Raw genomic sequence first — 24,172 nt, 5'->3', positions numbered from 1 at the left:
TCAGATGAATCAGAGAACCTGTTGTTGGGTTCCTGCCACTGAATTGGTAATTTTAAGAAAACTTTGAGGTAATTATACGACCGCAAAAATTTTAATTTTTCGTCGTATATTGCTATCACGTTGGCGTCGTCGTCCTGCGTCGTCGTCGTCGTCGTCGTCCGAATACTTTTAGTTTTCGCACTCTAACTTTAGTAAAAGTGAATCGAAATCTATGAAATTTTAGACAAGGTTTATAACCACAAAAGGAAGGTTGGGATTGATTTTGGGAGTTTTGGTCCCAAAATTTTAGGAATTAGGGGCCAAAAAGGGCCCAAATAAGCATTTTCTTGGTTTTCACACTATAACTTTAGTTTAAGTAAATAGAAATCTATGAAATTTTGACACAAGGTTTATGACCACAAAAGGAAGGTTGGGATTGATTTTGGGAGTTTTAGTTCAAACAGTTTAGGAATTAGGGGCCAAAAAAGGGCCCTAATAAGCATTATTCTTGGTTTTCGCACAATAACTTTAGTATAAGTAAATAGAAATCAATGAAATTTAAACACAAGGTTTATGACCACAAAAGGAAGGTTGGGATTGATTTTGGGAGTTAAGGTCTGAACAGTTTAGGAATTAGGGGCTAAAAAGGGGCCCAAGTAAGCATTATTCTTGGTTTTCGCACCATAACTTTAGTATAAGTAAATAGAAATCTTTGAAATTTAAACACAAGGTTTATGACCATAAAAGGAAGGTTGGGTTTGATTTTGGTAGTTTTGGTCCCAACAGGTTTTTAGGAATAAGGGGCCCAAAGGGTCCAAAATTGAACTTTGTTTGATTTCATCAAAAATTGAATAATTGGGGTTCTTTGATATGCCGGATCTAACTGTGTATGTAGATTCTTAATTTTTGGTCCCGTTTTCCAATTGGTCTACATTAAGGTCCAAAGGGTCCAAAATTAAACTTAGTTTGAATATAACAAAAATTGAATTCTTGGGGTTCTTTGATATGCTGAATCTAAAAATGTACTTAGATTTTTGATTATTGGCCCAGTTTTCAAGTTGGTCCAAATCGGGGTCCAAAATTAAACTTTGTTTGATTTCATCAAAAATTGAATAATTGGGGTTCTTTGATATGCCAAATCTAACTGTGTATGTAGATTCTTAATTTTTAGTCCCGTTTTCAAATTGGTCTACATTAAATACCAAAGGGTCCAAAATTAAACTAAGTTTGATTTTAATAAAAATTGAATTCTTTGGCTTTTTTGATTGCTGAATATAATCATGTACTTAGATTTTTGATTATGGGCCCAGTTTTCAAGTTGGTTCAAATCAGGATCCAAAATTATTATATTAAGTATTGTGCAATAGCAAGAAATTTTCAATTGCACAGTATTCAACAATAGCAAAAAATCTTCAATTGCACAGTATTGTGCAATAGCAAAAAATGTTCAATTGCACAGTATTGTGCAATAGCAAGAAATCTTCAATTGCACAGTATTGTGCAATAGCAAATATTTTCAATTGCACAGTATTGCGCAATAGCAAGAAATATCTAATTGCACAATATTGTGCAATAGCAAGAAATTTTCAATTGATTGGAGTTATCTTTCTTTGTCCAGAATAGTAGTTGAATCAACTTAAATCATTGTTTTATACAATGCACAATGTATATTGACTTTTACTACCAACTGATAAATTAAAACACTCTTTACCATTCAGTGATAACAAGCACTTTTTGTTACATTTTAATATTTTATGATGTATTTAAATGAGTAGTTATTGTTGCAAACTCCATTAGAAATTTGAATTGAGATCAGTTTTGAAAAAAGGGAAAGGGGGATGTGAAAAAAAAATGGTGGGGGGGGGGGGGGTTAATTTTTCTCATTTCAGATTTCATAAATAAAAAGAAAATTTCTTCAAACATTTTTTTGAGAGGATTAATATTCAACAGCATAGTGATTGCTCAAAGACAAAAAAAATATTTTAAGTTCATTAGACCACATTCATTCTGTGTGCAAAACCTATGCTGTGTCAACTATTTAATCACAATCCAAATTTAGAGCTGAATCCAGCTTGAATGTTGTGTCCATACTTGCCCCAACCGTTCAGGGTTCAACCTATGCGGTCATATAAAGCTGCGCCCTGCAGAGCATCTGGTTGGTTATTATTTTGAATATTATTATAGATAGAGATAAACCTAAAACATCATAATGTTCAGCAAAGTAAAATCTACAAATGAGTCAACATGACCAAAATGGTCAGTTGACCCCTTAAGGAGTTATTAGTCAATATTTACCAATTTTTCGTAAATTTTTGTAATCTTCTACAAAAATCTTCTCCCCTGAAACTACTGGACCAAAATTGATCAAACTTAGCCACAATCATTATTAGGGTATCTAGTTCAAAAAAAGGTGTGCGGTAACCTGGCCAACCAACCAAGATGGCCACCATGGCTAAAAACAGAACATAGGGGTAAAATGTAGATTTTGGCTTATAACTTTGAAACCAAAGCATTTAAATTGTTAATCAAGTTAATATCTATCTGCCCTGATATTTTCAGATGAATTGGACAACTGGTTGTTGGGTTCTGTCCCCCAATTGGTAATTTTTAAAGAAATTTTGCCATTTTTGGTTATTATCTTGAATACTATTATAGATAGAGATAAACTGTAAACAGCAATTATGTTTAGCAAAGCAAGATCTACAAATAAGTCAACATGACCAAAATGGTCAGTTGACCCCTTAAGGAGTAATTGCCCCTTATAGTCAATTTTTAACAATTTTCATTTATTTGGTAAATTTTTGTAAATTTTTACAAAATATTTTCCTCTGAAATGAAAGGGCCAAGTTTATTATAGATAGAGAAAATTGTAAGGAGCAAAAATTTTAGTACATAAAGATCTACTACAAACACATCACCATCACCATAACACAATTTTGTCATGAATCCATCTGTGTAATTTGTTTAATGTTCACATAGACCAAGGTGAGCGACACCTAGTTATAATTACAGCTACTTATTATTAGAATTTTATTTGAAATTGGATGTAAATTGATATATCTAAGTTAAGAGGCGTTAATGAATGATAATCTCCTGTCCACCTAGTGCATGTAGTGTAAAATATCAAATTTAGAATAATTCAAATAATGGAGGATTTTTATTAAAGTATAAAAGTTCAAATTTCTCATATTTCAGAGTGTGTGAAACTTTTTTAATCATTTGAAAATTGGATTTTCAATTGTGTCAAAGTAACCATAATATGTTTAACTATATGAATTAAAATTATATAATTTTATAATAAACATTTCATTATAAATGTCAAATTGAACTATGTAAATTATTTGGTGTTTTTTTTCTGAAAAGATTACCCTAATCATAAAAAATTATCACCACCTCTTTATGAAAATGAGAAAAAACTGACACTAAAATTGTTTTTAATGTCATAAATTATTCAAATTATATATTGTTGACATTTAAACAGATAATATCTGCACCGGCAGTGAATGGTTAGAGAGGTTGGTTACTGAAAATCTCTTAAAACTTTGCCTGACGATAATCGGTGGCTGGCATGTTTTTTTGTGATTTGTCTTTCCGTTGATCAGTCTAAGTATATGCTGTCCAATATCAGGAGCACCTGAGATCACCCCTAGTTTTTTGGTGGGGTTCGTGTTGTTTATTCTTTAGTTTTCTATGTTGTGTCATGTGTGCTGTTGTTTGTTTGTCTTTTTCATTTTTAGCCATGGCCTTGTCAGTTTTTTTTAGATTTATGAGTTTGACTGTCCCTTTGGTATCTTTCATCCCTCTCTTAAAAATGATATGTAAGTTAGTTTGATGTGAAGATGATCTGTCCATTCATCCATCTGTCCTGCTTCAGGTTAAAGATTTGGTCCATTCCTACATCCTCAAATTTTTATTACTCTTATTTTTGATAAAATAAATCAAACATCACAAATACAAGATTTTTTATTTTTATTTAAAAATTCAATTTTACAAACACACACATTTTGCCTTGTCACTGTGATAATATTAATGATAATTTTATACAATATCTATTACAATGTTCAAATTACAAAAACATCCTTTTATGTTGTAAAAGCGTATTTTGATACATTTTTAGATAACATCTTTGTACATTAATTGAATGAAAATTGAAAGTTAATTTGTCGATTGAAGTACAGAATAAATTGTCAAATCATCCCAGTATCATGTTTAGTACAGACAATTACCAGTATATATTGACAGATGTTTCCTTTAATTGAAATAAAAAATGATTTAATGGTACACGATCCAACTATCATTAGTTTGAATTGATATTTGCTTAGTTTGTATCAATATTTGTGTCAATTCACATCAGGTTAAACACTTTTAAGATAATTGATGTATATAATTTAAAACTTGACCAATTCATTCACAAGCTTATAATTAAGTAAATGTTGTAAAAAAAAATATCGTAAAATAGTGTTTAGTCATAATTTTTATACAATCAAAAACTCTGTGCTTAGGATTAAAAGAAGGTGTCATCCCAAATTTCTGGAAAAAATGATTGATGAATCCCTAATTCCTGAAAAAGTAAATATAAAAAAGAAGATGTGGTATGATTGCCAATGAGACAACTATCCACAAAAGACCAAAACAACACAGACATCAACAACTATAGGTCACCGTACGGTCTTCAACAATGAGCAAAGTAAAGCATTCTTTTCCGGATCATATACTTTTATCAGTCACGGTTCATTGATTTTGATTTTTTTGCATAGTTGAATTTAAAAATATTGCATTTTTTATTTCAACAAGTGCATTTCCTGTAAAATTATGGGGGCCTCAGTGGTCAAGTGGTCTAATTAGTTTTACTACTGTAATCACTAGCCTGGCAGTCAATACTGAGGTTGTGAGTTTGGACCCCACTTGGCTGCAGGGTGCACTCAACTCAAATCTTAATTGACTAGCATTGTCAGCAGTTTTCTCCTGTAACTCCATCTGTATTTGCTGTCTCTAACATTTGAAAAACCTGGATATTATTGTTTTATATCCACGAAAATTCAATTTTTCCTCAATTCAAGAGTGGCTTGTACTCATGAAATAAATGGATACATGTATAGAGTGTTAGTTATTTGAAGCTGAGCTATCTTAGAGCAGAATCACTTTAATTGTATGAAATATAGTTTATTATTGTATAGCAATATAATATTTTCCACAGAACGTAACCAAAAGTTAGCGTGCAATAAATTCTAATATTGCACTAGTGCAATAAATCTTCAAAATTCATGACGTCATCAATGACAAAATATTAGTTTAAACCAATTTTTACTTTCAAATATTATATTACTATACAATAAAAGGGTTATTGCATGAATATCGTGCAATATAAAATTCTACTCAGGACAATATTCCCCAATATTCATGCAATAACCCTATATTATAGAGTATAAAATATAATATAAGAGTATTTATTGATATCTGCATTAGAACATGTATTTATCAGTAGAGGTTAATAATTCGACAGACATGCAATCACCTTGAAATATACAAATTAACTTTGCTTACACAATTAGCAGATCAGTCCTGATTATGAATAATTACTGAGATTTCCCAAATAAGGCACCTGCTTTTCAGAGGACAATTTTTACATGGATCTTTTTCATGTTTTTTCTTGCATCAAGTCAGTTCAATGTAAATTTTTAAAAACTTTTATGCCCCCTGCTGTGTTTCCATTTATTATTGAAATAAATAGTTTTTTTGCAAAGAATCTTGAGTGAGGTGACTTAAACAGTTTATTTGTAATTGAGATTTAATAAATGAAGGACATTACCGGTATATGTTATGGAAAAATGTCCAATTTTGTGAAGGAGGGATTGAAAATAAACAATTATATTAGAGCCCCTAAAATCCAATAGACAACTGGATCCAATTCCCATGGGGCATCATAAACTCTCCAAGGGAATCAGATCCTGATTTTTCTTACCAACTGTTTCCAGTCTTGTGTAACTGCTCTTTCGGATTATTAGATCCCTTCAGAGTTTGTATCATGTTACCAAGTTTGATCAGAAAATGTTCCCTTTTTTATTATCAAAAAAATAAAATTCATAAATTTGTTTGGAAAATCATTACTTAACAATATATCTTAACACAACAAAGCAATAATTTATAAAACAACTTTTTTCTTTAATTAAAAATAGTAACATCATCAGTAACAAGAAATGATATTCATGACCTCTGTGAAGCTATAACATTAATTTGTACATCCAAAGTATGGTGAGTTTGAGCAAAAATTTCATTTTTTACCTTCAGACAAAAGAGCTTTTTCAATGCTGTCTGTATGTGTTGATTAAAAACTGCATAAATAATAGGGTTACACAACAAATGTACCCATGCAATATAAACAGTAACTAGGTGTATTCTGATGTCATACTTAACGGCATCTGGGTCTGTTCCTTGTACGAAAATGAAAGGTAAATACAAAACTCCAAACGTTGTCAAGATAAAGATGATCATGAATGGCATTCTTTTAGGCCGTCTGCTAGCATGAGTATCACTAACCTTGTTTAGCTTATTACGAGTGGAATTCACTTTACAGATTATTCCTACGTAACAGAAAACTAAAGGTGGCGCTGTACTTCCAACAGAGAAGTAGGCAATGAATTTTGAAAAGCTGTCTCCGTATAAAAATGGCTGACATAGAAATCGGTTTTTATCATAAATCATTTTGCCCCATATTTCAGTTGTTGGAAGCAAAAATAGCACAAAGTATAAAAGCCAAGATAGGAATAACATTATTAAAACATTGCTTCGTTTTCCGTAAATAGCATTATACTTTTCCATGTACACTATTAAACAGTAACGATTAAACGAAATTAAACAAAGGGCAGTTAACTCTGCTCCCGAAATTGTGTAAGTTATAAATCCAAAAGCCCTGCAAACCATAGGATTCAATGAATCACTGTTGTAAATTGTAAATGAATTATAAGCGATGTAAGCCACTGAAAATCCACTCGAAATGCAGTATAACACAGAAAGATTAACAATGAACACAATTACTGTTTGTTTGTATAGTCTGTACCTTAGGATTGCTAGTAAAATTATCAAATTCAGAATGATGCCGAAAATAGAAACAATTGTTGCTAGAACATTGTGAATCATTCGAACATCCTTCGGTATTGTTTCTGAAGAGGAATTATTATTCATAACTTTATATCGAGTTCACTATTATAAAGCCAAATTAATAGATCATAGTTATAGTACCAGATTTTTAAACTGTATCAGTATCACAGAAATAAAATCCTGTCATTTGATATATGATGGTTTTTCTCTAATTACTTTGAGTCAATTTCCATTTTCTGTACTATCCAATAGTTTACAGGTAAATTTGCCGATTTGATCATAGCTGAGAAATGTTCTATATTCCATTTTTAGCAGGTGAAAAATAAATCAACTTGTCCAGCTATATAAAATATTTGAGTAATGTCTTATGTTGATTTGTATGTTTTAACTACATATTTGTGATGTCTCTTTCACGATGAATAGTTGGCTTTGAAGTATATCCATTTGCACTAATGCAACAGTAATCCATGCTGCTGATTTACTGTTATTTCCTGTCCTTAGCTAGTTTTTGTCATTAATTAAGACAAGCTATAATGTTTAATGCAATATTTAACTGAATAAAAATCCCCTTTTTGCTATTCTATAATTATCATTAAAGGGATCACATTTTAACATCTTGTTTCTCCACTATGGTATTCCACAAAACTATAATGTTTAATACAATTCATTCAATGAAATCACTTTTTACAATCATTCTGCAGAAATTCTATGATTAACAATACTGGAATTACATGTATGAATTTAAATCACATTTTAATTGTTTCTCCGCATAGGTATATCACGGAACTTCAATATCTCCATGATTTTAAAGATTTTGTAATTTGGCTATAATCTAAATGATCTCTAACAAAATTCAATCAATTCATTTAGCTAAAATTTTACATATATTATTAATTTATTTCTAGGTAATTAACATGATTCCTATATGAGCTAACAGAACACTATGCACAGCAGGTGTCCTAAAGTTATATTGCCCATATTTTCCAATTTTCTCAGTAATTAACATGATTCCTATATAAAGAAGTGGAAGGGTAGGCACCACAGGTGTCGTAAAGTTATATTACCGATATTTTCTGAGGTCTCTCAATTCGGTAGTTAGTTAACATGTTTTTTTCTCCTAATAACTTCATTAGTTTATTAATCTAAAAATTTGTCATTCATTTCTGATAAATTAACGAATTCCTAATTAAAAGCTTACTTTATTTCACTTATGATATCTTTAAGTATTTATTTTTAGAAGATAGCTTTTAAAATTAATTTTTGTGTGGGTTTTTTAAAAATAATGCCATATAATCAATAAATGGTTACCATTATAACTATTGAGGTATAAATATACAGCTTTCCAAAAAAAAAAATAGATTTCAAAGAACTTCCATTATTCCTTTTTTCTTCTTTTCAAAAATACTTTGAAAAGATCATTGTAAATTTTTCAAATTTTTATCATGAAATTGAGTGTCAAATCCATTCTTTCAAGTGTCAAATGGTAACTGACATCTACTTTACACAAATGAAAAAACACTTTTAATTGATTCTCAAAAAAAAAATCTTTGGATTAATTTTTTTCACAAAGAATAAAATTAAATTTTCAATAATATTTTTATGAATATCTTTTAATAGAAAAAGTGTTACAGGAGCTTTATTTCAGATTAATATGAATACATCTACAAGATTGTTATATGTATTTTAAAATTCAGATTAAGTGGTAAAACAGTATTTTATTATAAAATAATTTAACTTAAACTCTAAGATACCTTATTACTGGTATGTAAAAGAGGGACGAAAGATACCAGAGGGACAGTCAAACTCATAAATCGAAAATAAACTGACAACGCCATGGCTAAAAATAAAAAAGACAAACTAATTATTAGCTATTAAAGGTTCCTCCAGCATAACATTGTCCTGAATATACATGAGATATTTGCCACTGGACGTTAAGCAACCAACAATCAAAAGGCATAACAAATTGTAAAACAATTCTATGAGGAGAACCAATGAATTGACTAATGTGAAAAAACAAATAAGGGCAGACAGCAACCAAAGAGTGAACTATATTGTACTAATGTAGTTTATAATACATTGCTGTTATTATTCAAAAATGAATTATTTTTATAGCGTAGAAGACACTTAGACATTGGTATTCGTTAATTAGTTTGCATATCTTCAATATGAAAAATTATGAGGCAATGTGGAATGTTTTGCCAATGAGATAACTATCCACCAAAGTTCAAATGAAGAGGATGTAAGCAATTATAGGCAACAGTACTTGTGCCTTCAACAATGAGAAAAGTCAATACCTAGAGTTGGCTATAAAAGGGCCTACATGAAAAATATGAAATGATTCAACTGAGAAAACTTATGTCCTAATTTATAACAAAACAATTAACGAGAAACAAATAGAACATACATGAACCAATGACAACCACCGAACTTATAAATAACAGGCTCATGACATGGGACAGGCACATAAAGAATGTGATGGGGTTAAACATGTTTGTGAGCACTCAACCCTCCCCTAACCTGGGACAGTGTTGTAACAGCACAACATAAGAACAAACTATAAAAATCTATTTAAGCAATTTTAAGAGATCTTTAATTTTTAAAAAGCTTGTGTAACAACTAGTTCAAATAGAACGGAAACATAATGTTTTACGGACGCCATCACGAGTTGGTTGACCGTTATGGAATAACCGTTTCACAAATGATATCGGATATGTTCCTTACGTCATAACTACAATCCCCTTCCCTTTCATGAATGTGACCTATCAAATTAGACTATTTACCGGATTTGTAATCACATAAGCAACATGACGGGTGCCACATGTGGAGCAGGATCTGCTTACCCTTCCGGAGCACCTGAGATCACCCCTAGTTTTTGGTGGGGTTCGTGTTGTTTATTCTTTAGTTTTCTATGTTGTGTCATGTGTACTATTGTTTTTCTGTTTGTCTTTTTCATTTTTAGCCATGGCGTTGTCAGTTTGTTTTAGATTTATGAGTTTGACTGTCCCTTTGGTATCTTTCGTACCTCTGTTAATACAATGATGAATTCTGCCATAGCATATCCTTGAAAGCTTAAGGCAGATGTAATTTGCCAATGTTGACAACGGGTAACTTAGCAACACATTTTACACAAAGGAATGTGAAATAAAAATACATATTAGTTTTTTCTTTTGTTATACAAGTATTGATGATATTGGGCCATTCCAGTTAATTTCTGACAGGTGGGGATGGATGGGGAGAAATTTGTTTATACGTATCAGAAAAAAACATCATGAAAAACTACCTATCTGATCTAAAAATTAAGACCTATGATATCAGATGTAAAGTTTCTGTTCATATTGGGTGGATGGGCTTTCATGGGAAAAAATGACCTATCAGATCTTTTTACTGAAAGGATTGTACCTATCAGAATTTTAAATACAATACCAGATAATGCATGATATGTAACTGTCTACATTCAAAAGCACCCGTAAGATCTGAGATAGGCATTTTTGTAACCCCTAAGATGTAATTATTTTAAATTATTTACTAATGCAAGACCCTCAGAAGTTTTTTGTGTAAAAGTGTACGTGTCAGATGAAAAAAACAAAATATTCACCCCTAAGATGTATAAATTTTACACCCCTCAGAAAGCACCATCCAACACCCTTTAGCAGATATTAACTGGAATGGCCCATTGCATTATGATTGATTGAAATTTTTCATTTTACATGTCAATTTTTTAGATGAATTCAAAATTGAATTATGTTTGAAATATTTTTTCTTACGTTTCATAAGATTTGATAATAAAATTGATGATATTTTTGCCTGGCTTTATTTCTGATATTTTTTTTTAATAAGATTTCATTCAATGCCTTATTCCTGTTTGTTTGTTGAATTTTATTTAGACCATGTATTCAAGATAATTGCTGGCAGTTGTGTTTTTATCGGAAGTTAACTGAAGTACATGAACAATAGTAAGATCTGCATCAGACATGATGGATTTAAGGCCAGACTTATAAAAAAGAAGATGTGGTATGATTGCCAATAAGACAACTATTCACAAAAGACCAAAATGACAATTTAGTTTAAATAGTAAAAATATATAAAGATTTGGATTAGAAAGTTATTTTCACTCAAGTAAAGGGGAAGTTTTATTTCAGTTTTATTTTAAAAAAAATGATAAAAAATTTCAGAAGAATTATTTAAAAACCAAAAAGAAAAACAATATTTTAGATATAGAATTAGCCAACTTCAGATTGTTGTCCAATTAACCTTGGGAGTAATGACACTAAATGTTTTAAAATTGGCTTAACAATTAATGTATATAGACATTGAAAAAAATCATTTCTTGGTTCTGCTGCATATATACGAAAAAAGAATTTCAATGAGTTTTCACGTTTTATGCTTTTGAAAGATTTTTTTATGTATTGATGCATTATTAATGACCAAAAAATGATTTCTTATCTACATTCAAACCTGGCCCTGTCCTGAAAATCGTTTTGAATTAAAGAAATGTATGTATCTTCCACATACTTTGAGCTCTGATTCATTGTCAGTGTTTAGTATTTTGATATTTATCGAGCTCTTAACAATTTTTTAAAGTTTTGGATTGACTGTTTTTGGTGACAAGTGATATTATTATTATTATTGAATTACATAGTAAAATGTATGCCATTTAATATAATTCTAAAACTGTAGTGGTTAATTATACCCAAGTTTTATAGCTTTGACATTGGCAATATCAAACAAATTAGATTTATTGTTTGGCCTCAGATTCGTGATGAAATTTTAGATTTCATTAGAATGATAATGAAGAAAAGTTGATTAGAACTTTTATTTTTACCTATCTTAATTGTCATCTGACATATGGGGACTGTTTTAATATCATATTGATATTTGTATAACTGTTTTGTATTTGTATATTAACTTTCTTGGGAATAGAAAGGTCTTTGATCTGAGCAAACATTTTTATACTGAGGGTTTTAAAAAAGATCACAATTTCATTATCCTGGTAAATACTAAGGTGCATGGGTGTTATTCCTACAAAAATTATCATTCTATCTATTTATGTAACCTTTCTCGCCATTTAATAGCCAAATATTAAAGCATAGAAGATGACAACAAAAATTTCCATGGGATGATATTTATAATATCATTGAAAAATATTTGCTGTCCGTCTGCTTGTTAGTCGGGGGGAAAAAAATGGTTTCCAGATAATGATATGAGTATGCCTTGCTTGATTGGAATGCATTTTAGGTGTAAAATTTAGGAAAGTTAAAAAAGCCCATTTATTTCAAGTTGATAGATCAAAGGTCAAGGTCACTTTTACTGCAACTATACTTCTTTAGGAAAAATGCTTTAACTTGAGTTTCTCTTGCTTGCAATTGCGTTGAAATTTATAGAGGGAATTTCGAAGATATAGGAAAGTTTTAGAGGTCAATATATTATTAAAGATCAAGGTCTGTGTTACACTGATGCACACAAACATTAATGTAGAACACCAGTGGCGGATCCAGAAATTTTCATAAGTGGGGGCCCACTGACTGACCTAAGAGGGGGCCCGCTCCAGTCACGCTTCAATGATTCCCTATATAAGCAACCAAATTTTTTCCCAAAAAGAGGGGCTCGGGCCCCCTGGCCCCCCTCTCCCTAAATCCGCCTCTGAACACTTGACATACTGTGGATTCACCAATTTTAGTGGATTACGGAAACCTTGTATTTTCCATGGGATACATTTTATGTATATGTGATTTTGTGGTTCTGCCAAAGTCTGGATACTCATTAATAGAAGTTTTTGTTGAACATTTTAGTCTGTTGTTCACATGTATCCATTAAACCCACCAAAATTGGTATCCAACGAATAATAATGAATCCACGGTATAATCCAGACAAGTCCTTTATCAGTTATTTTTCCTGACCCTTAACCCTTAAAATGCTGTAATTGAGTAGTGTAACTATCTATGTTTTTGTATTGTTAATTAATTAGCTAATTTTATACAAAAAATAGAATTATCCCTGTAATTTTTTTTTGTTAGGCATTAAGTTTTTATACGACCGCAAAATTTGAAAAAATTTTTGTCGTATATTGCTATCACGTTGGCGTCGTCGTCGTCCGGCGTCCGAATACTTTTAGTTTTCGCACTCTAACTTTAGTAAAAGTGAATGGAAATCTATGAAATTTTAACACAAGGTTTATGACCACAAAAGGAAGGTTGGTATTGATTTTGGGAGTTTTGGTCCCAACATTTTAGGAATTAGGGGCCAAAAAGGGCCCAAATAAGCATTTTCTTGGTTTTCGCACTATAACTTTAGTTTAAGTTAATAGAAATCTATGAAATTTTGACACAAGGTTTATGACCACAAAAGAACGGTTGGGCTTGATTTTGGGAGTTTAGGTTTCAACAGTTTAGGAATTAGGGGCCAAAAAAGGGCCCAAATAAGCATTATTCTTGGTTTTCGCACAATAACTTTAGTTTAAGTAAATAGAAATCAATGAAATTTAAACACAATGTTAATGACTACAAAAGGAAAGTTGGTATTGATTTTGGGAGTTAAGGTCCCAACAGTTTAGGAATTAGGGGCCAAAAAGGGACCCAAATAAGCATTTTTCTTGGTTTTCACACCATAACGTTAGTATAAGTAAATAGAAATCTATGAAATTTAAACACAAGGTTTATGACCATAAAAGGAAGGTTGGTATTGATTTTGGGAGTTTTGGTCCTAACAGAATAAGGGGCCCAAAGGGTCCAAAATTAAACTTTGTTTGATTTCATCAAAATTGAATAATTGGGGTTCTTTGATATGCCGAATCTAACTGTCATGACTGTGTATGTAGATTCTTAACTTTTGTTCCCGTTTTCAAATTGGTCTACATTAAGGTCCAAAGGGTCCAAAATTAAACTTAGTTTGATTTTGACAAAAAATGAATCAGTTAGGTTCTTTGATATGCTGAATCTAAAAATGTACTTAGATTCTTGATTATTGGCCCAGTTTTCAAGTTGGTCCAAATCGGGGTCCAAAATTAAACTTTGTTTGATTTCATCAAAAATTGAATAAATGGGGTTCTTTGATATACCAAATCTAACTGTGTATGTAGATTCTTCATTTTTGGTCCTGTTTTCAAATTGGTCTACACTAAAGTCCAAAGGGTCCAAAATTAAACTTAGTCTGATTTCAACAAAAATTGAAATCTTGGGGTTCTTTGATATGCTGAATCCAAAAATGTACTTAGATTTTTTATTATGGGCCCAGTTTTCAAGTTGGTCCAAATCAGGATCTAAAATTATTATATTAAGTGTTGTGCAATAGCAAGTCTTTTCAATTGCACAGTATTGCGCAATGGCAAGAAATATCTAATTGCACAATATTGTGAAATAGCAAATTTTTTTTAATTAGAGTTATCTTTCTTTGTCCAGAATAGTAAGCAAGAAATATCTAATTGCAAAATATTGTGCAAGAGCAAGATTTTTTTTTAATTGGAGTTATCTTTCTTTGTCCAGAATCAACTTAAATCTTTGTTATATACAATATACAATGTATATTCACTTTTTACTACCAACTGATAAATTATAATAAATAACATTCAGTGATAACAAGCAGTTTTTTTTACATCTTAATATTTTATGATGTATTTAAATGAGTAGTTATTGTTGCAAACTCCATTAGAAATTTTAATTGAGATTAGTTTTGGAATAAGGGAAAGGGGGATGTGATTAAAAAAATTGGGTTCAATTTTTCTCATTTGAAATTTCATAAATAAAAAAGAAAATTTCTTCAAACATTTTTATGCCCCACCTACGATAGTAGAGGGGCATTATGTTTTCTGGTCTGTGCGTCTGTCCGTCCGTCCGTCTGTCCGTTCGTTCGTCCGTCCGTTCGTCCGTCCGTGCATCCGTGCGTCTGTCCCGCTTTAGGTTAAAGTTTTTGGTCAAGGTAGTTTTTGATGAAGTTTAAGTCCAATCGACTTCAAACTTAGTACACATGTCCCCTATGATATGATCTTTCTAATTTTAATGCCAAATTAGAGTTTTTACCCCAATTTCACGGTCCACTGAACATGGAAAATGATAGTGCGAGTGGGGCATTCGTGTACTGAGGACACATTCTTGTTTTGAGAGGATTAATATTCAACAGCATAGTGAATTGCTCTAAGAGAAAACAAAAATTTTAAGTTCATTAGAACAAATTCATTCTGTGTCAGAAACCTATGCTGTGTCAACTATTTATTGATATTTATTCCTTATTAGAGACTAATAGACAGTACAAAAAAATACACTTTTTGTCATTTTATACTTCAGATTTTAAAACAGTATACTTTTGCTATTTGCAGACATGTTTATTTTAAACAGCTAGTACTCTTGCTATTGGTAGATTTTTTAATAAAATATAAAACTATTTTTTATATAAGCAGTATTTTTTTTTTCAAGCAGAAGAGAATCAGTGACTATATATTGAATTCAGATTTTGTATTGATTAATTACATTTAGAAATGAAATGATCCCATGATATTTCAAATGTTAGGTATATATAATTGTTGACACATCGTTAGATTTAGCCTGCAGTATTTATCATTACAATTTTCATTATAGCCAAAGGTCATATTTTTGCTGTACTTCAAGAAAACAAAAGGTGCAAGATCACATGTTTCACTGCAAAGTGCATTCTGTATTTAAAAAATCTTTATTTCTCTTGATTTATAATATCATGCAGTCATGCTTGAATACAAACTCGTCTGTAACAGCATGAAGATGAAAAAATAAAGAATTCTCAAACAAATTAAGCAATACATGAATCTTATTATTCAGGTGTGAAAATCTGTTGAGAAGTTTCCTGTGATTTCCTGAAATTCATTAATCAAATTCAAGAGACCTGATGTTTTGACTCTGCAATGACATAATCATTCATCTTATAAAATAAGTTATAAATAGCATTCCAGTCATCATAACCTACATTTTATGATATGAGCTGCATCTGATAGAATATAATATGCAAATGAATATATCAAACATTTGTTACCATGGTTACTGTGGATTCCTCATTTTTCATTGGATACCAATTTTTATTGGGTTTCGTGGATACAGGTGAACTACGAATTCAAATATTCAACGAAATACATTTTTTCAATAGATTTTGTATACCGAGATTGCCATAAACCTTAAAAACCAAATATCAACAAAAATGCAAGTTTTCAGCAATCCACGAAAATTGATTGACACCCACGAAAGAAAATGAATCCACAGTATTTCAGGTTGAAAATTTTTCAATGCAAAATATGTTTGTTTGTTGTTCGTTCATTTCTTTTACATAAATAAGGCCATTAGTTTTCTCGTTTGAATTGTTTTACATTGTCTTTTCAGGGCCTTTTATAGCTGACTATGGGGTATGGGCTTTGCTTATTGTTGAAGGCCGTACGGTGACCTATAGTTGTTAATGTCTGTGTCATTTTGGTCTTTTGTGGATAGTTGTCTCATTGGCAATCATACCACATCTTCTTTTTTATATGTACATTGTAACTGTTTAAAAACTGAGTGCTATGAAAACACTACAAAACAGACCAACATTCATCTTTTATTTGATATTTAAATGTTCCAAAATTAATAAGTTTAAGTCTTAAACATGTACATGTATACATGCACTTGCATAAGTAGATATAGGAAGATGTGGTGTGAGTGCCAACGAGACAACTCTCCATCCAAATAACAATTTAAAAAAAAGTAAACCATTATAGGTCAATGTACTGCCTTCAACTAATCTAATCTATATTAAATAAGGTCCATTTCTATTCAACACATATCTCATATTATAAACTTTTAGAATCACCTATATGGTTTAAATAAGGGTGAAACAGTGAACTATGTAAGATTCCATCATGTAGTCAAAAAGAAAATGTCAGATCTTTGCCATGGTCAGGAGTTATCTCTGAGATCTTAGTTCAGCCTTTTAGACTTTTTAGGATTATGGGATAGTTCATTTCAAAGCAACAACGAAAAATAGGGAAACAGGGAATTTTCACATCAAATGTTAAAGTTTTCAAGTTCAAGTTTCTTGGTAAAAGTTTTAAAATGATTTTTCTATAGTGACAATTGTCAAAGAAACTTATCCTATTTTTATTGAAAATTGGATGGACTTGGATCATTGGACAGGACTTGTAATTATCCTAATAACAATGCAGGTTTTATTTTGACGGAAAACTTTGATAGTGACAACCTATGGCTTAGACCAAGTTTACCTGGTTCAAGTTTTCTTTATACAGGCTTTTGACCAAGTAATTATCTTCGATAGTGACAACCAGGCTTAAGGTGTCTCGGGACTATTGGACTGCGCATAATTTCACGCATGAATTACAAAAGTATTTGTCGTTAATTGGATATAATTTTTTTTAATATTTTGATTGATTAGAAATGTTAAATCATTGTAGTTATTTGACTAATAGAATATTTTTGTTATAATCTGTATTTGTTAAAGGGTCAAAATGACATTTCACCCATATTCACCATTTTCCCGCCAATATTTTGGTTTTAAGGCAAAATATTTATTTTTCCTTATCGGTGACTTATGTTTTTTATTTACTCATTCTTTGAAGCTATATTTCAGCTTTTTATATTGTAGTTTTGGACCAAGTGTCATAGAACGTTTTTTTGATATTCCGATAAAAATATGTCAACACCTCTATTTTTCCTATCATTATTTTCATTGAAAAATGGTCCTTTTACATACCTGTTTTAAAGTAAAATTTTGAGCTTAAATGGTCCAAGACCCCCTATTTTTTTTCGACCAATTTTTCACTTTCTGTAAAAAATAAAATATCAAAATACAGCACTTCTGATAGATACTTCGAATAGGCCCGAGCCACCTTAAGTTAAGTATAACATTGTAATTTTCTGTGCTTCATGCCCAACTTTGAATTTTCATCATTATTTATTTCAGTTCCACATGCTAACCTGTATATTTTGATCAACCCGATCAGACTGATGGTGGATTATCTTACTTTGTTGTGGACTAACTACTTCCTGTTAAACCTGGCTCAAAGTATGGTAAGTCAGTTGTAACAACTTTTTTTTTATATATTTTTTTATTTAATACTTTTAATATAAAAATAGAAACTCACAGTATAACGTAACGGTACCCAAATTGCACCGAGTACCCAAATTGCACCTATTTAGCAAAACTACCAGCGAAAATCTTACAAGATTTCATAGAGACTAAACAATTTGTATTTTTATGATTTGATACTAAGCACATCTTTCAACATAGGTAAAACTATTTAGATATGCACAAATGTTCACAGTATTTATCAACAGATGAAGTATTTACTGAAAAAGCAAAATGTACTGAAACGTCGCCATGCGACGTCATCAAAACGTCATCTTTTTAAAATGAGCAAATACAATATGTTACAAGTATCCATTTAAAAAATAATGAAGAGTAAGCATGGACTAATATCCAATTGTTCAAAATATTTGAAGAAATTAAACAAAAGCTCTGTTTTGACGATGTGAATTTAAGCATGGATGCAATTTGGGTACTCCTCATTTCAGAATCATTGATGTTTTGATAGTTTGGAGGTCAGTTTAGACCAATTTTTCTATGATTCCATATGGAATACAAATCAAATTGGTGTACCTTTATAATAAAAAAGGATACGGCTACAAAATAAACACAGAATGGACATTTTTGTCTTTATCATAAAAAAACGTAAATGAAAAAACTGTCAAAATAGGTGCAATTTGGGTACCGTCACGTTAAGTAAGTTGAATGAACAAAAATTTCTTTCAATATAAATAAGAAGATGTGGTACAAGTGTCAAGGAGACAACTCTCCATCCAAGTCACAATGTATAAAAAGTGAACAATTATAGGTCAAAGTACAGCCTTTAACATGGAGCTTTGGCTCACACCGAAAGCAAGCTATATAGGGCCCCAAAATGACTAGTGTACAAAAAATCAAACAGGAAAACCAACGGTCAAGGAGAAACATAAGACATTATCACAAAAGCAAGTAAACGATACATTAACAGAATATTCAAAGATCTTATTGCAACATTGATAAGGTTACGTTTACTAAAAAGTTTCTTCAATGAGTTATTGCCCTTTAATTAATTGCTGACATTATACCTTTTTATCAGAACAATTGAACACAACTGAATTGTCTTAAAGGACAGTTTAAATCATTCTTGCTTTAGTTGCAGCTACATGTATCTTTGCTTTCTTGAAATTATAAAAAATAAATTTAAGCAGCTATATCATTAGCAAAATAAAATCTACAAATAAGTCAACATGTAGAATTTGTTGATCAACTTCATCATTATAAGGTTTTAGATATAACCCATTTTTATTATGCCATTGTTATTTAGTTGTCGTTTAGTTGTCTATGTTGTGTTTTGTGTAATGCTGTTTGGTATTTTTTTTTTTTTAGCCATGTTGTTGTCAGTTTATTTTGGACTTATGAGTTTGAATTTACCTTTGGTATCTTTTGCCTCTCTTTAATAGTTATATATATTCTGAATATTGTACTGATCTGAACTACTCTTAACGTTGTAACAAACCATGTATTCTCTTTATGTTCTTTGTCCAACATGTATAAATAATCCTTTCTTGTATAAAAAACCCAAACTTTAAAGTAAACAAGCTTCAATACTAACATTGATTGGGTTTCCTTTATCTATTGTTAATTAGCTGGAACTTTTAATGACATATTTACAAGTTCAGTTGGTACTATGAATTAGTTTTTTTGATAAATCAGTTGTATTGGAAGGATTTAATTATAAACAGTCTGCATTTTCTATTTGCATGTATTTCACTTTTATACATTTCCTTTGTTTGTTAGTTTAATGATTGAACTGGTTACTCAATCATGGTTATGGAAAGTTTATAAAGTTTACTGCTGAAGAATATATATCTTTATTTAAAGTTCTTACAATCGCCCTAAAGAAGTTTGAGATTTTGTTTGCCCAGTGACAATGTGGGATATCAGGGGATATGTGAGCTTGCACACAAGTGTCTTTAATTAAAGCTTAAATTATCCGTGAATTTATTTTTTTGAATTTTAAGTGATAGATACATTTTCTTACATGCAGATGATAAAAATTTTAACCAAATTTTTAATTTAGATTCTTTAGATACACCATTTATTAAGTACCTATGCTTCTTAGATATGCTTATTTACTTAATTGTGGCTGAACATTATTAAAAAAATTACAAAAAATGTAGTGATTATTTATGCATTTTTTCTGGAAAAAACAATTTCTTTTGAATTAAAGGGTGTATTTTATTTTATTCTTCACAACTCTGTACATAGAAAATTAAGCAAATCATGCTCGTAAAATAAACTTAATGCAAATACCTAATCAAGTTTTACAATAATTAAGCTAATCAGCAAGAACTAACATACTTTAATCTTCTCTAATTCTGATCAATATTCATCTAATGAAAATTCTTTTGTGAAATCTTTTATCAAATGGTTTCAAAAGGTTCACTGTGGAAAAGATGATAATGTCAAACTCTTTGCAGTCTTGATTTATAACATGCTAACTTAATTACGTCTTTATGTAAATTTAAACTTATGTAATAATGCTAATTAAGCTACCTTGTAGTGATTTTAAAAGCTTGATATAGAATGTAAATTGTCTACTGTGTCTGTACTGAATGTTAGCATGGTCAAATAATTCATGGAATTGTATTTATTCAGTACAATCAGTTCATGAGAAATGTGTCAAACATTTACTGTTTAAATGGGCTTTGAGTGGATACAACTTGCACTCATATTTTAATTTTAGTACGGTAATTCCTTTCTTTCATCACAATACACTTAAATACCACAGGAAAATAAGTTTCTCTTGAAATGAAATACCTTTTTTTAAAGATGGTTAAAGTGGGCTTCCTACATTAGTCAGGTTTGTTGTAGGTATTGAGCTCCATTTTCAGTAACATGGGCTATTTTCATTGTAGTCAGTTTTTATTGGTGTTGAGAGTTTTAATACCCCAAGAGTACTACTTAATTGTGGAAGGAAAATTGGCAATACTTTTCAATCAATATCACAGTTGAACTGGTAGACAGAATGGAAAATCTTAAATTTTTCATAAACTGTAAAGTGTGAAAATATTTTTTTGCCCCATGTTTATACCCCATTTATGGGCATAATGTTTTCTGGTCTGTGCATCCAATGGTTCATTCATCCGTCCCGCTTCAAGTTAAAGTTTTTGGTCGAGGAAGTTTTACTGAAGTTGTAGTCCAATCTCATTGAAACTTAGTACACATGTTCCCTATGGTATGATATTTCTTATTTTAATTAATGCTAAATTAGAGGTTTTACCCATTTTCACGGTCCACTGAACATAGAAAATAGTAGTGCAGATGGGGCATCCATGAACTATGGACACATTCTTGTTAAAATTTGATTACAGAATAGAATAAGATTTTTACAGGAGTGATTTATAAGATGGGGTGTGTCTGAAATTTTTTCTCTGTTGGTCTTTTGACATGCAAGAACAAAATTGAGCAGGGATTCCCTTTGATATTTCTAGGTTTCGCCTTGATGGAGTAAAAAAGCGAGACACTTTAGGTAAGCTGTATCTGGCGTCACTGAGGACTGCAGCGAAAACATCAATAATGTATTAGTTTGTGATTAGGTCTGGTTTAAATGTTGAACCACTAGTGGTAGGTCAATGATATTTGGTATGCAGTTGTATTAGCATTGGCACATCTCATTTCCATGGAGATTATTATATCATATGTGGCCCTGCCCACTCAGTCATGGTCTTTTGCTTTGAAGCTTTTGCTTAGAGTTAACATGTATTAGTTTGTGATTAGATCAGTTCAAACTTTTACATAGTTTACAAGTTAATGATTGTGTTTAAGTTTGTTTAAAGGAAACAACTTATTATGAGCAAATGGTATTTGTTTTGAAGTTGTATTTGCATTGAAAAAAAATCATTTCCATGGAGATTATTTAGACAGGGTTCATGGACTTTGAATATTTGCATAAGGCGGGACATTTAAGATAAATATAACCCTGTAGCACTGGTTTCAAGTGCATTATTTACTGTATAAATATAACCCTGTAGCACTGGTTTCAAGTGAATTATTTACTGTATAAATATGACCCTGTAGCACTGGTTTCAAGTGCTTTATTTACTGTATAAATATAACCCTGTAGTACTGGTTTCAAGTGCATTATTTACTGTATAAATATAACCCTGTAGCACTGGTTTCAAGTGCATTATTTACTGTATAAATATAACCCTGTAGCACTGGTTTCAAGTGCATTATTTACTGTAGTTGATACATTTATTCATTTCAGAGTGCAGAACAAGACAGTCAGAAACCACCAGAACATATTGATATCAAACTGGAATCTGTGATGCCAAGAGTAAGTCATTTTTCTTATAAGGGTAATAGAGGGGCAAAAGATACCAGAAGGACATTCAAACTCATATGTTGAAAATAAACAGAAAATGCCATGGCTAGAAAAGAAAAAGACCATTAGACAAACAATAGTATACAAAACACAACATAGAAAACTAATGACTCAGGTAAACTATGGCAAATGTTTGTGATACATTTGTACATGTATATTAAGTCTTTTTAAAAAAAATGATAACTTATTTAAACCATCTTGACAAAAAATGTACAGCCATGCTTTTACTTAATGGAGACTCTTGTCCTTGATTTTAATTTTTTTTAACATTTTTAGTTGATAGTCCGTATTGATGAAAAACTTGGAACAGAATCTGACTGTCCAGCAGGAATGCAGATACAGATTTCTAAACTAACTGGTTCCAATACACGTGTAGAGGAAGGTGATACTTTAAAGGACTTGTCAGATCTCATAAACAATTATAGCGGAGCAAATTTATTTAACAGTGATTCATTCCCAAATGAACAAAATCCTATTGTTACCATTCCAAAACATTTTGAAAATCATGCCAAGATGGCCGACAATGCATTTATTTGTCAGTATGCAAAAGACTTGCTCACTCCAAAACAAACACTTTCTGACATATCCCCAGGACTAGAGATAGGTAAAGAAGCTTTATCTAAACTGCTGAACACTAATACATTAAAACGCAATGCTAATCTGGATTTTTGGAGTTTTACTGCAGATCAAGTTTGGATAGATTTTATTGGTATTGCTAAGTCTCGACCTCTACCATTTGTGCAAGCTATTCCATTAAAGTTTTGGATATGTCGACCATTGACGGTAGATCAATGGTCTCATACATCTAGTCATTTTAAACTTGTGCCAAATGAACGAAAAGACAATAGGACTTTGACAAGTCCAGAGCGTGAAACACGCAAGGCGAGAATGCTTTTGAAGCAATACTATAACGAGGATAAGAAGTCGTGCAATGGTGATCTAGAAAACAATAAAGATAACAAATCTTGTGACAATCTGGAGGGGCAGAGCAATAGTACGGGTGCCGATGGGCATGTGCAATCTAAATTTTTATGTGATATCAATCTATTGGTTCATGTTGGTGGACCAATCAAAGCTCAGATGACTCATTTCCAGTATTTATGTTTACTACGTATCATGGACTCCTTTACAGTCTTTCAGTCCCAGCTAGCAGCAGATATGAACTATTTTGATCAAAGTTCAGCTGCTCCGGTGTTTAGGTTTGCAGTACCAATAATGATTCATGAATTGGAATTTGCTATGATTTGTCCCTCCATTGTTCAGGCGTTGCCTAGCAACCAAGTGGAAATATCAACAGATGATATGTCTACTAATGATAGCAGTTCAATATCAGAAGAAAAATGTAGTTCCCAGCAGCCTCTACAAGGTGAGATCAAAGGTCAGATGCATGCTACTGCAACATTTAAGAGATATGATTTTTGTAAAATATTGTATTTAGTTTTAAATGTCAAACTAAGAAATTAATTGACTGTTATATGAAGAAAATGTTTTATGAACTTGAATTTAGACCTTTTATAACCAATAATTAGGGACATAACTCTAGAAAATTCTAAAGCCAATGATTAAAAATGGGAATGGAAATGGGGAATGTGTCAAAGAGACAACAACCTGACCATAGAACAGACAACAGCAGGTCACCAATAGGTCTTCAACACAGCGAAAAACTCTCGCACCCGGAGGCGTCCATCAGCTTGCCCCTAA

The 24,172-nt window shown here is 31.1% G+C and overlaps 3 protein-coding genes across 3 annotated transcripts in view; 2 read left to right on the top strand and 1 right to left on the bottom strand.

The window, feature by feature from the left end:
• LOC139482351 (uncharacterized) overlaps window positions 1-24,172 on the top strand; it is a 111,048-nt gene that overhangs the window by 5,006 nt on the left and 81,870 nt on the right. The gene's annotated exons all lie outside the window — the stretch shown is intronic.
• Window positions 1-24,172, top strand: part of LOC139482345 (bridge-like lipid transfer protein family member 3B) — a 64,429-nt gene that overhangs the window by 26,671 nt on the left and 13,586 nt on the right. The window contains exons 12-14 of the mRNA XM_071266197.1: window positions 17,983-18,089; window positions 22,355-22,423; window positions 22,748-23,837. Of these exons, the coding sequence (XP_071122298.1) occupies window positions 17,983-18,089; window positions 22,355-22,423; window positions 22,748-23,837 (1,266 nt within the window). The remainder of the gene's footprint in view (window positions 1-17,982; window positions 18,090-22,354; window positions 22,424-22,747; window positions 23,838-24,172) is intronic.
• Window positions 6,072-7,272, bottom strand: LOC139482348 (protein trapped in endoderm-1-like). The gene has a single exon (XM_071266201.1). The coding sequence runs from the start codon at window positions 7,159-7,161 to the stop codon at window positions 6,184-6,186; it is 978 nt and encodes a 325-aa protein (XP_071122302.1). The 5' UTR covers window positions 7,162-7,272; the 3' UTR covers window positions 6,072-6,183.

The sequence above is a fragment of the Mytilus edulis genome, chromosome 7 (genome assembly GCF_963676685.1).
Source record: "Mytilus edulis chromosome 7, xbMytEdul2.2, whole genome shotgun sequence".
NCBI classification, from domain to species: Eukaryota; Metazoa; Mollusca; class Bivalvia; order Mytilida; family Mytilidae; genus Mytilus; species Mytilus edulis.
This window is presented reverse-complemented; position numbering and strand designations above follow the sequence as displayed.

Bases quoted from the DNA above. Each gene is read 5' to 3' on its own strand.
- LOC139482348 (XM_071266201.1), bottom strand. From the start codon at position 7,161: ATGAATAATAATTCCTCTTCAGAAACAATACCGAAGGATGTTCGAATG.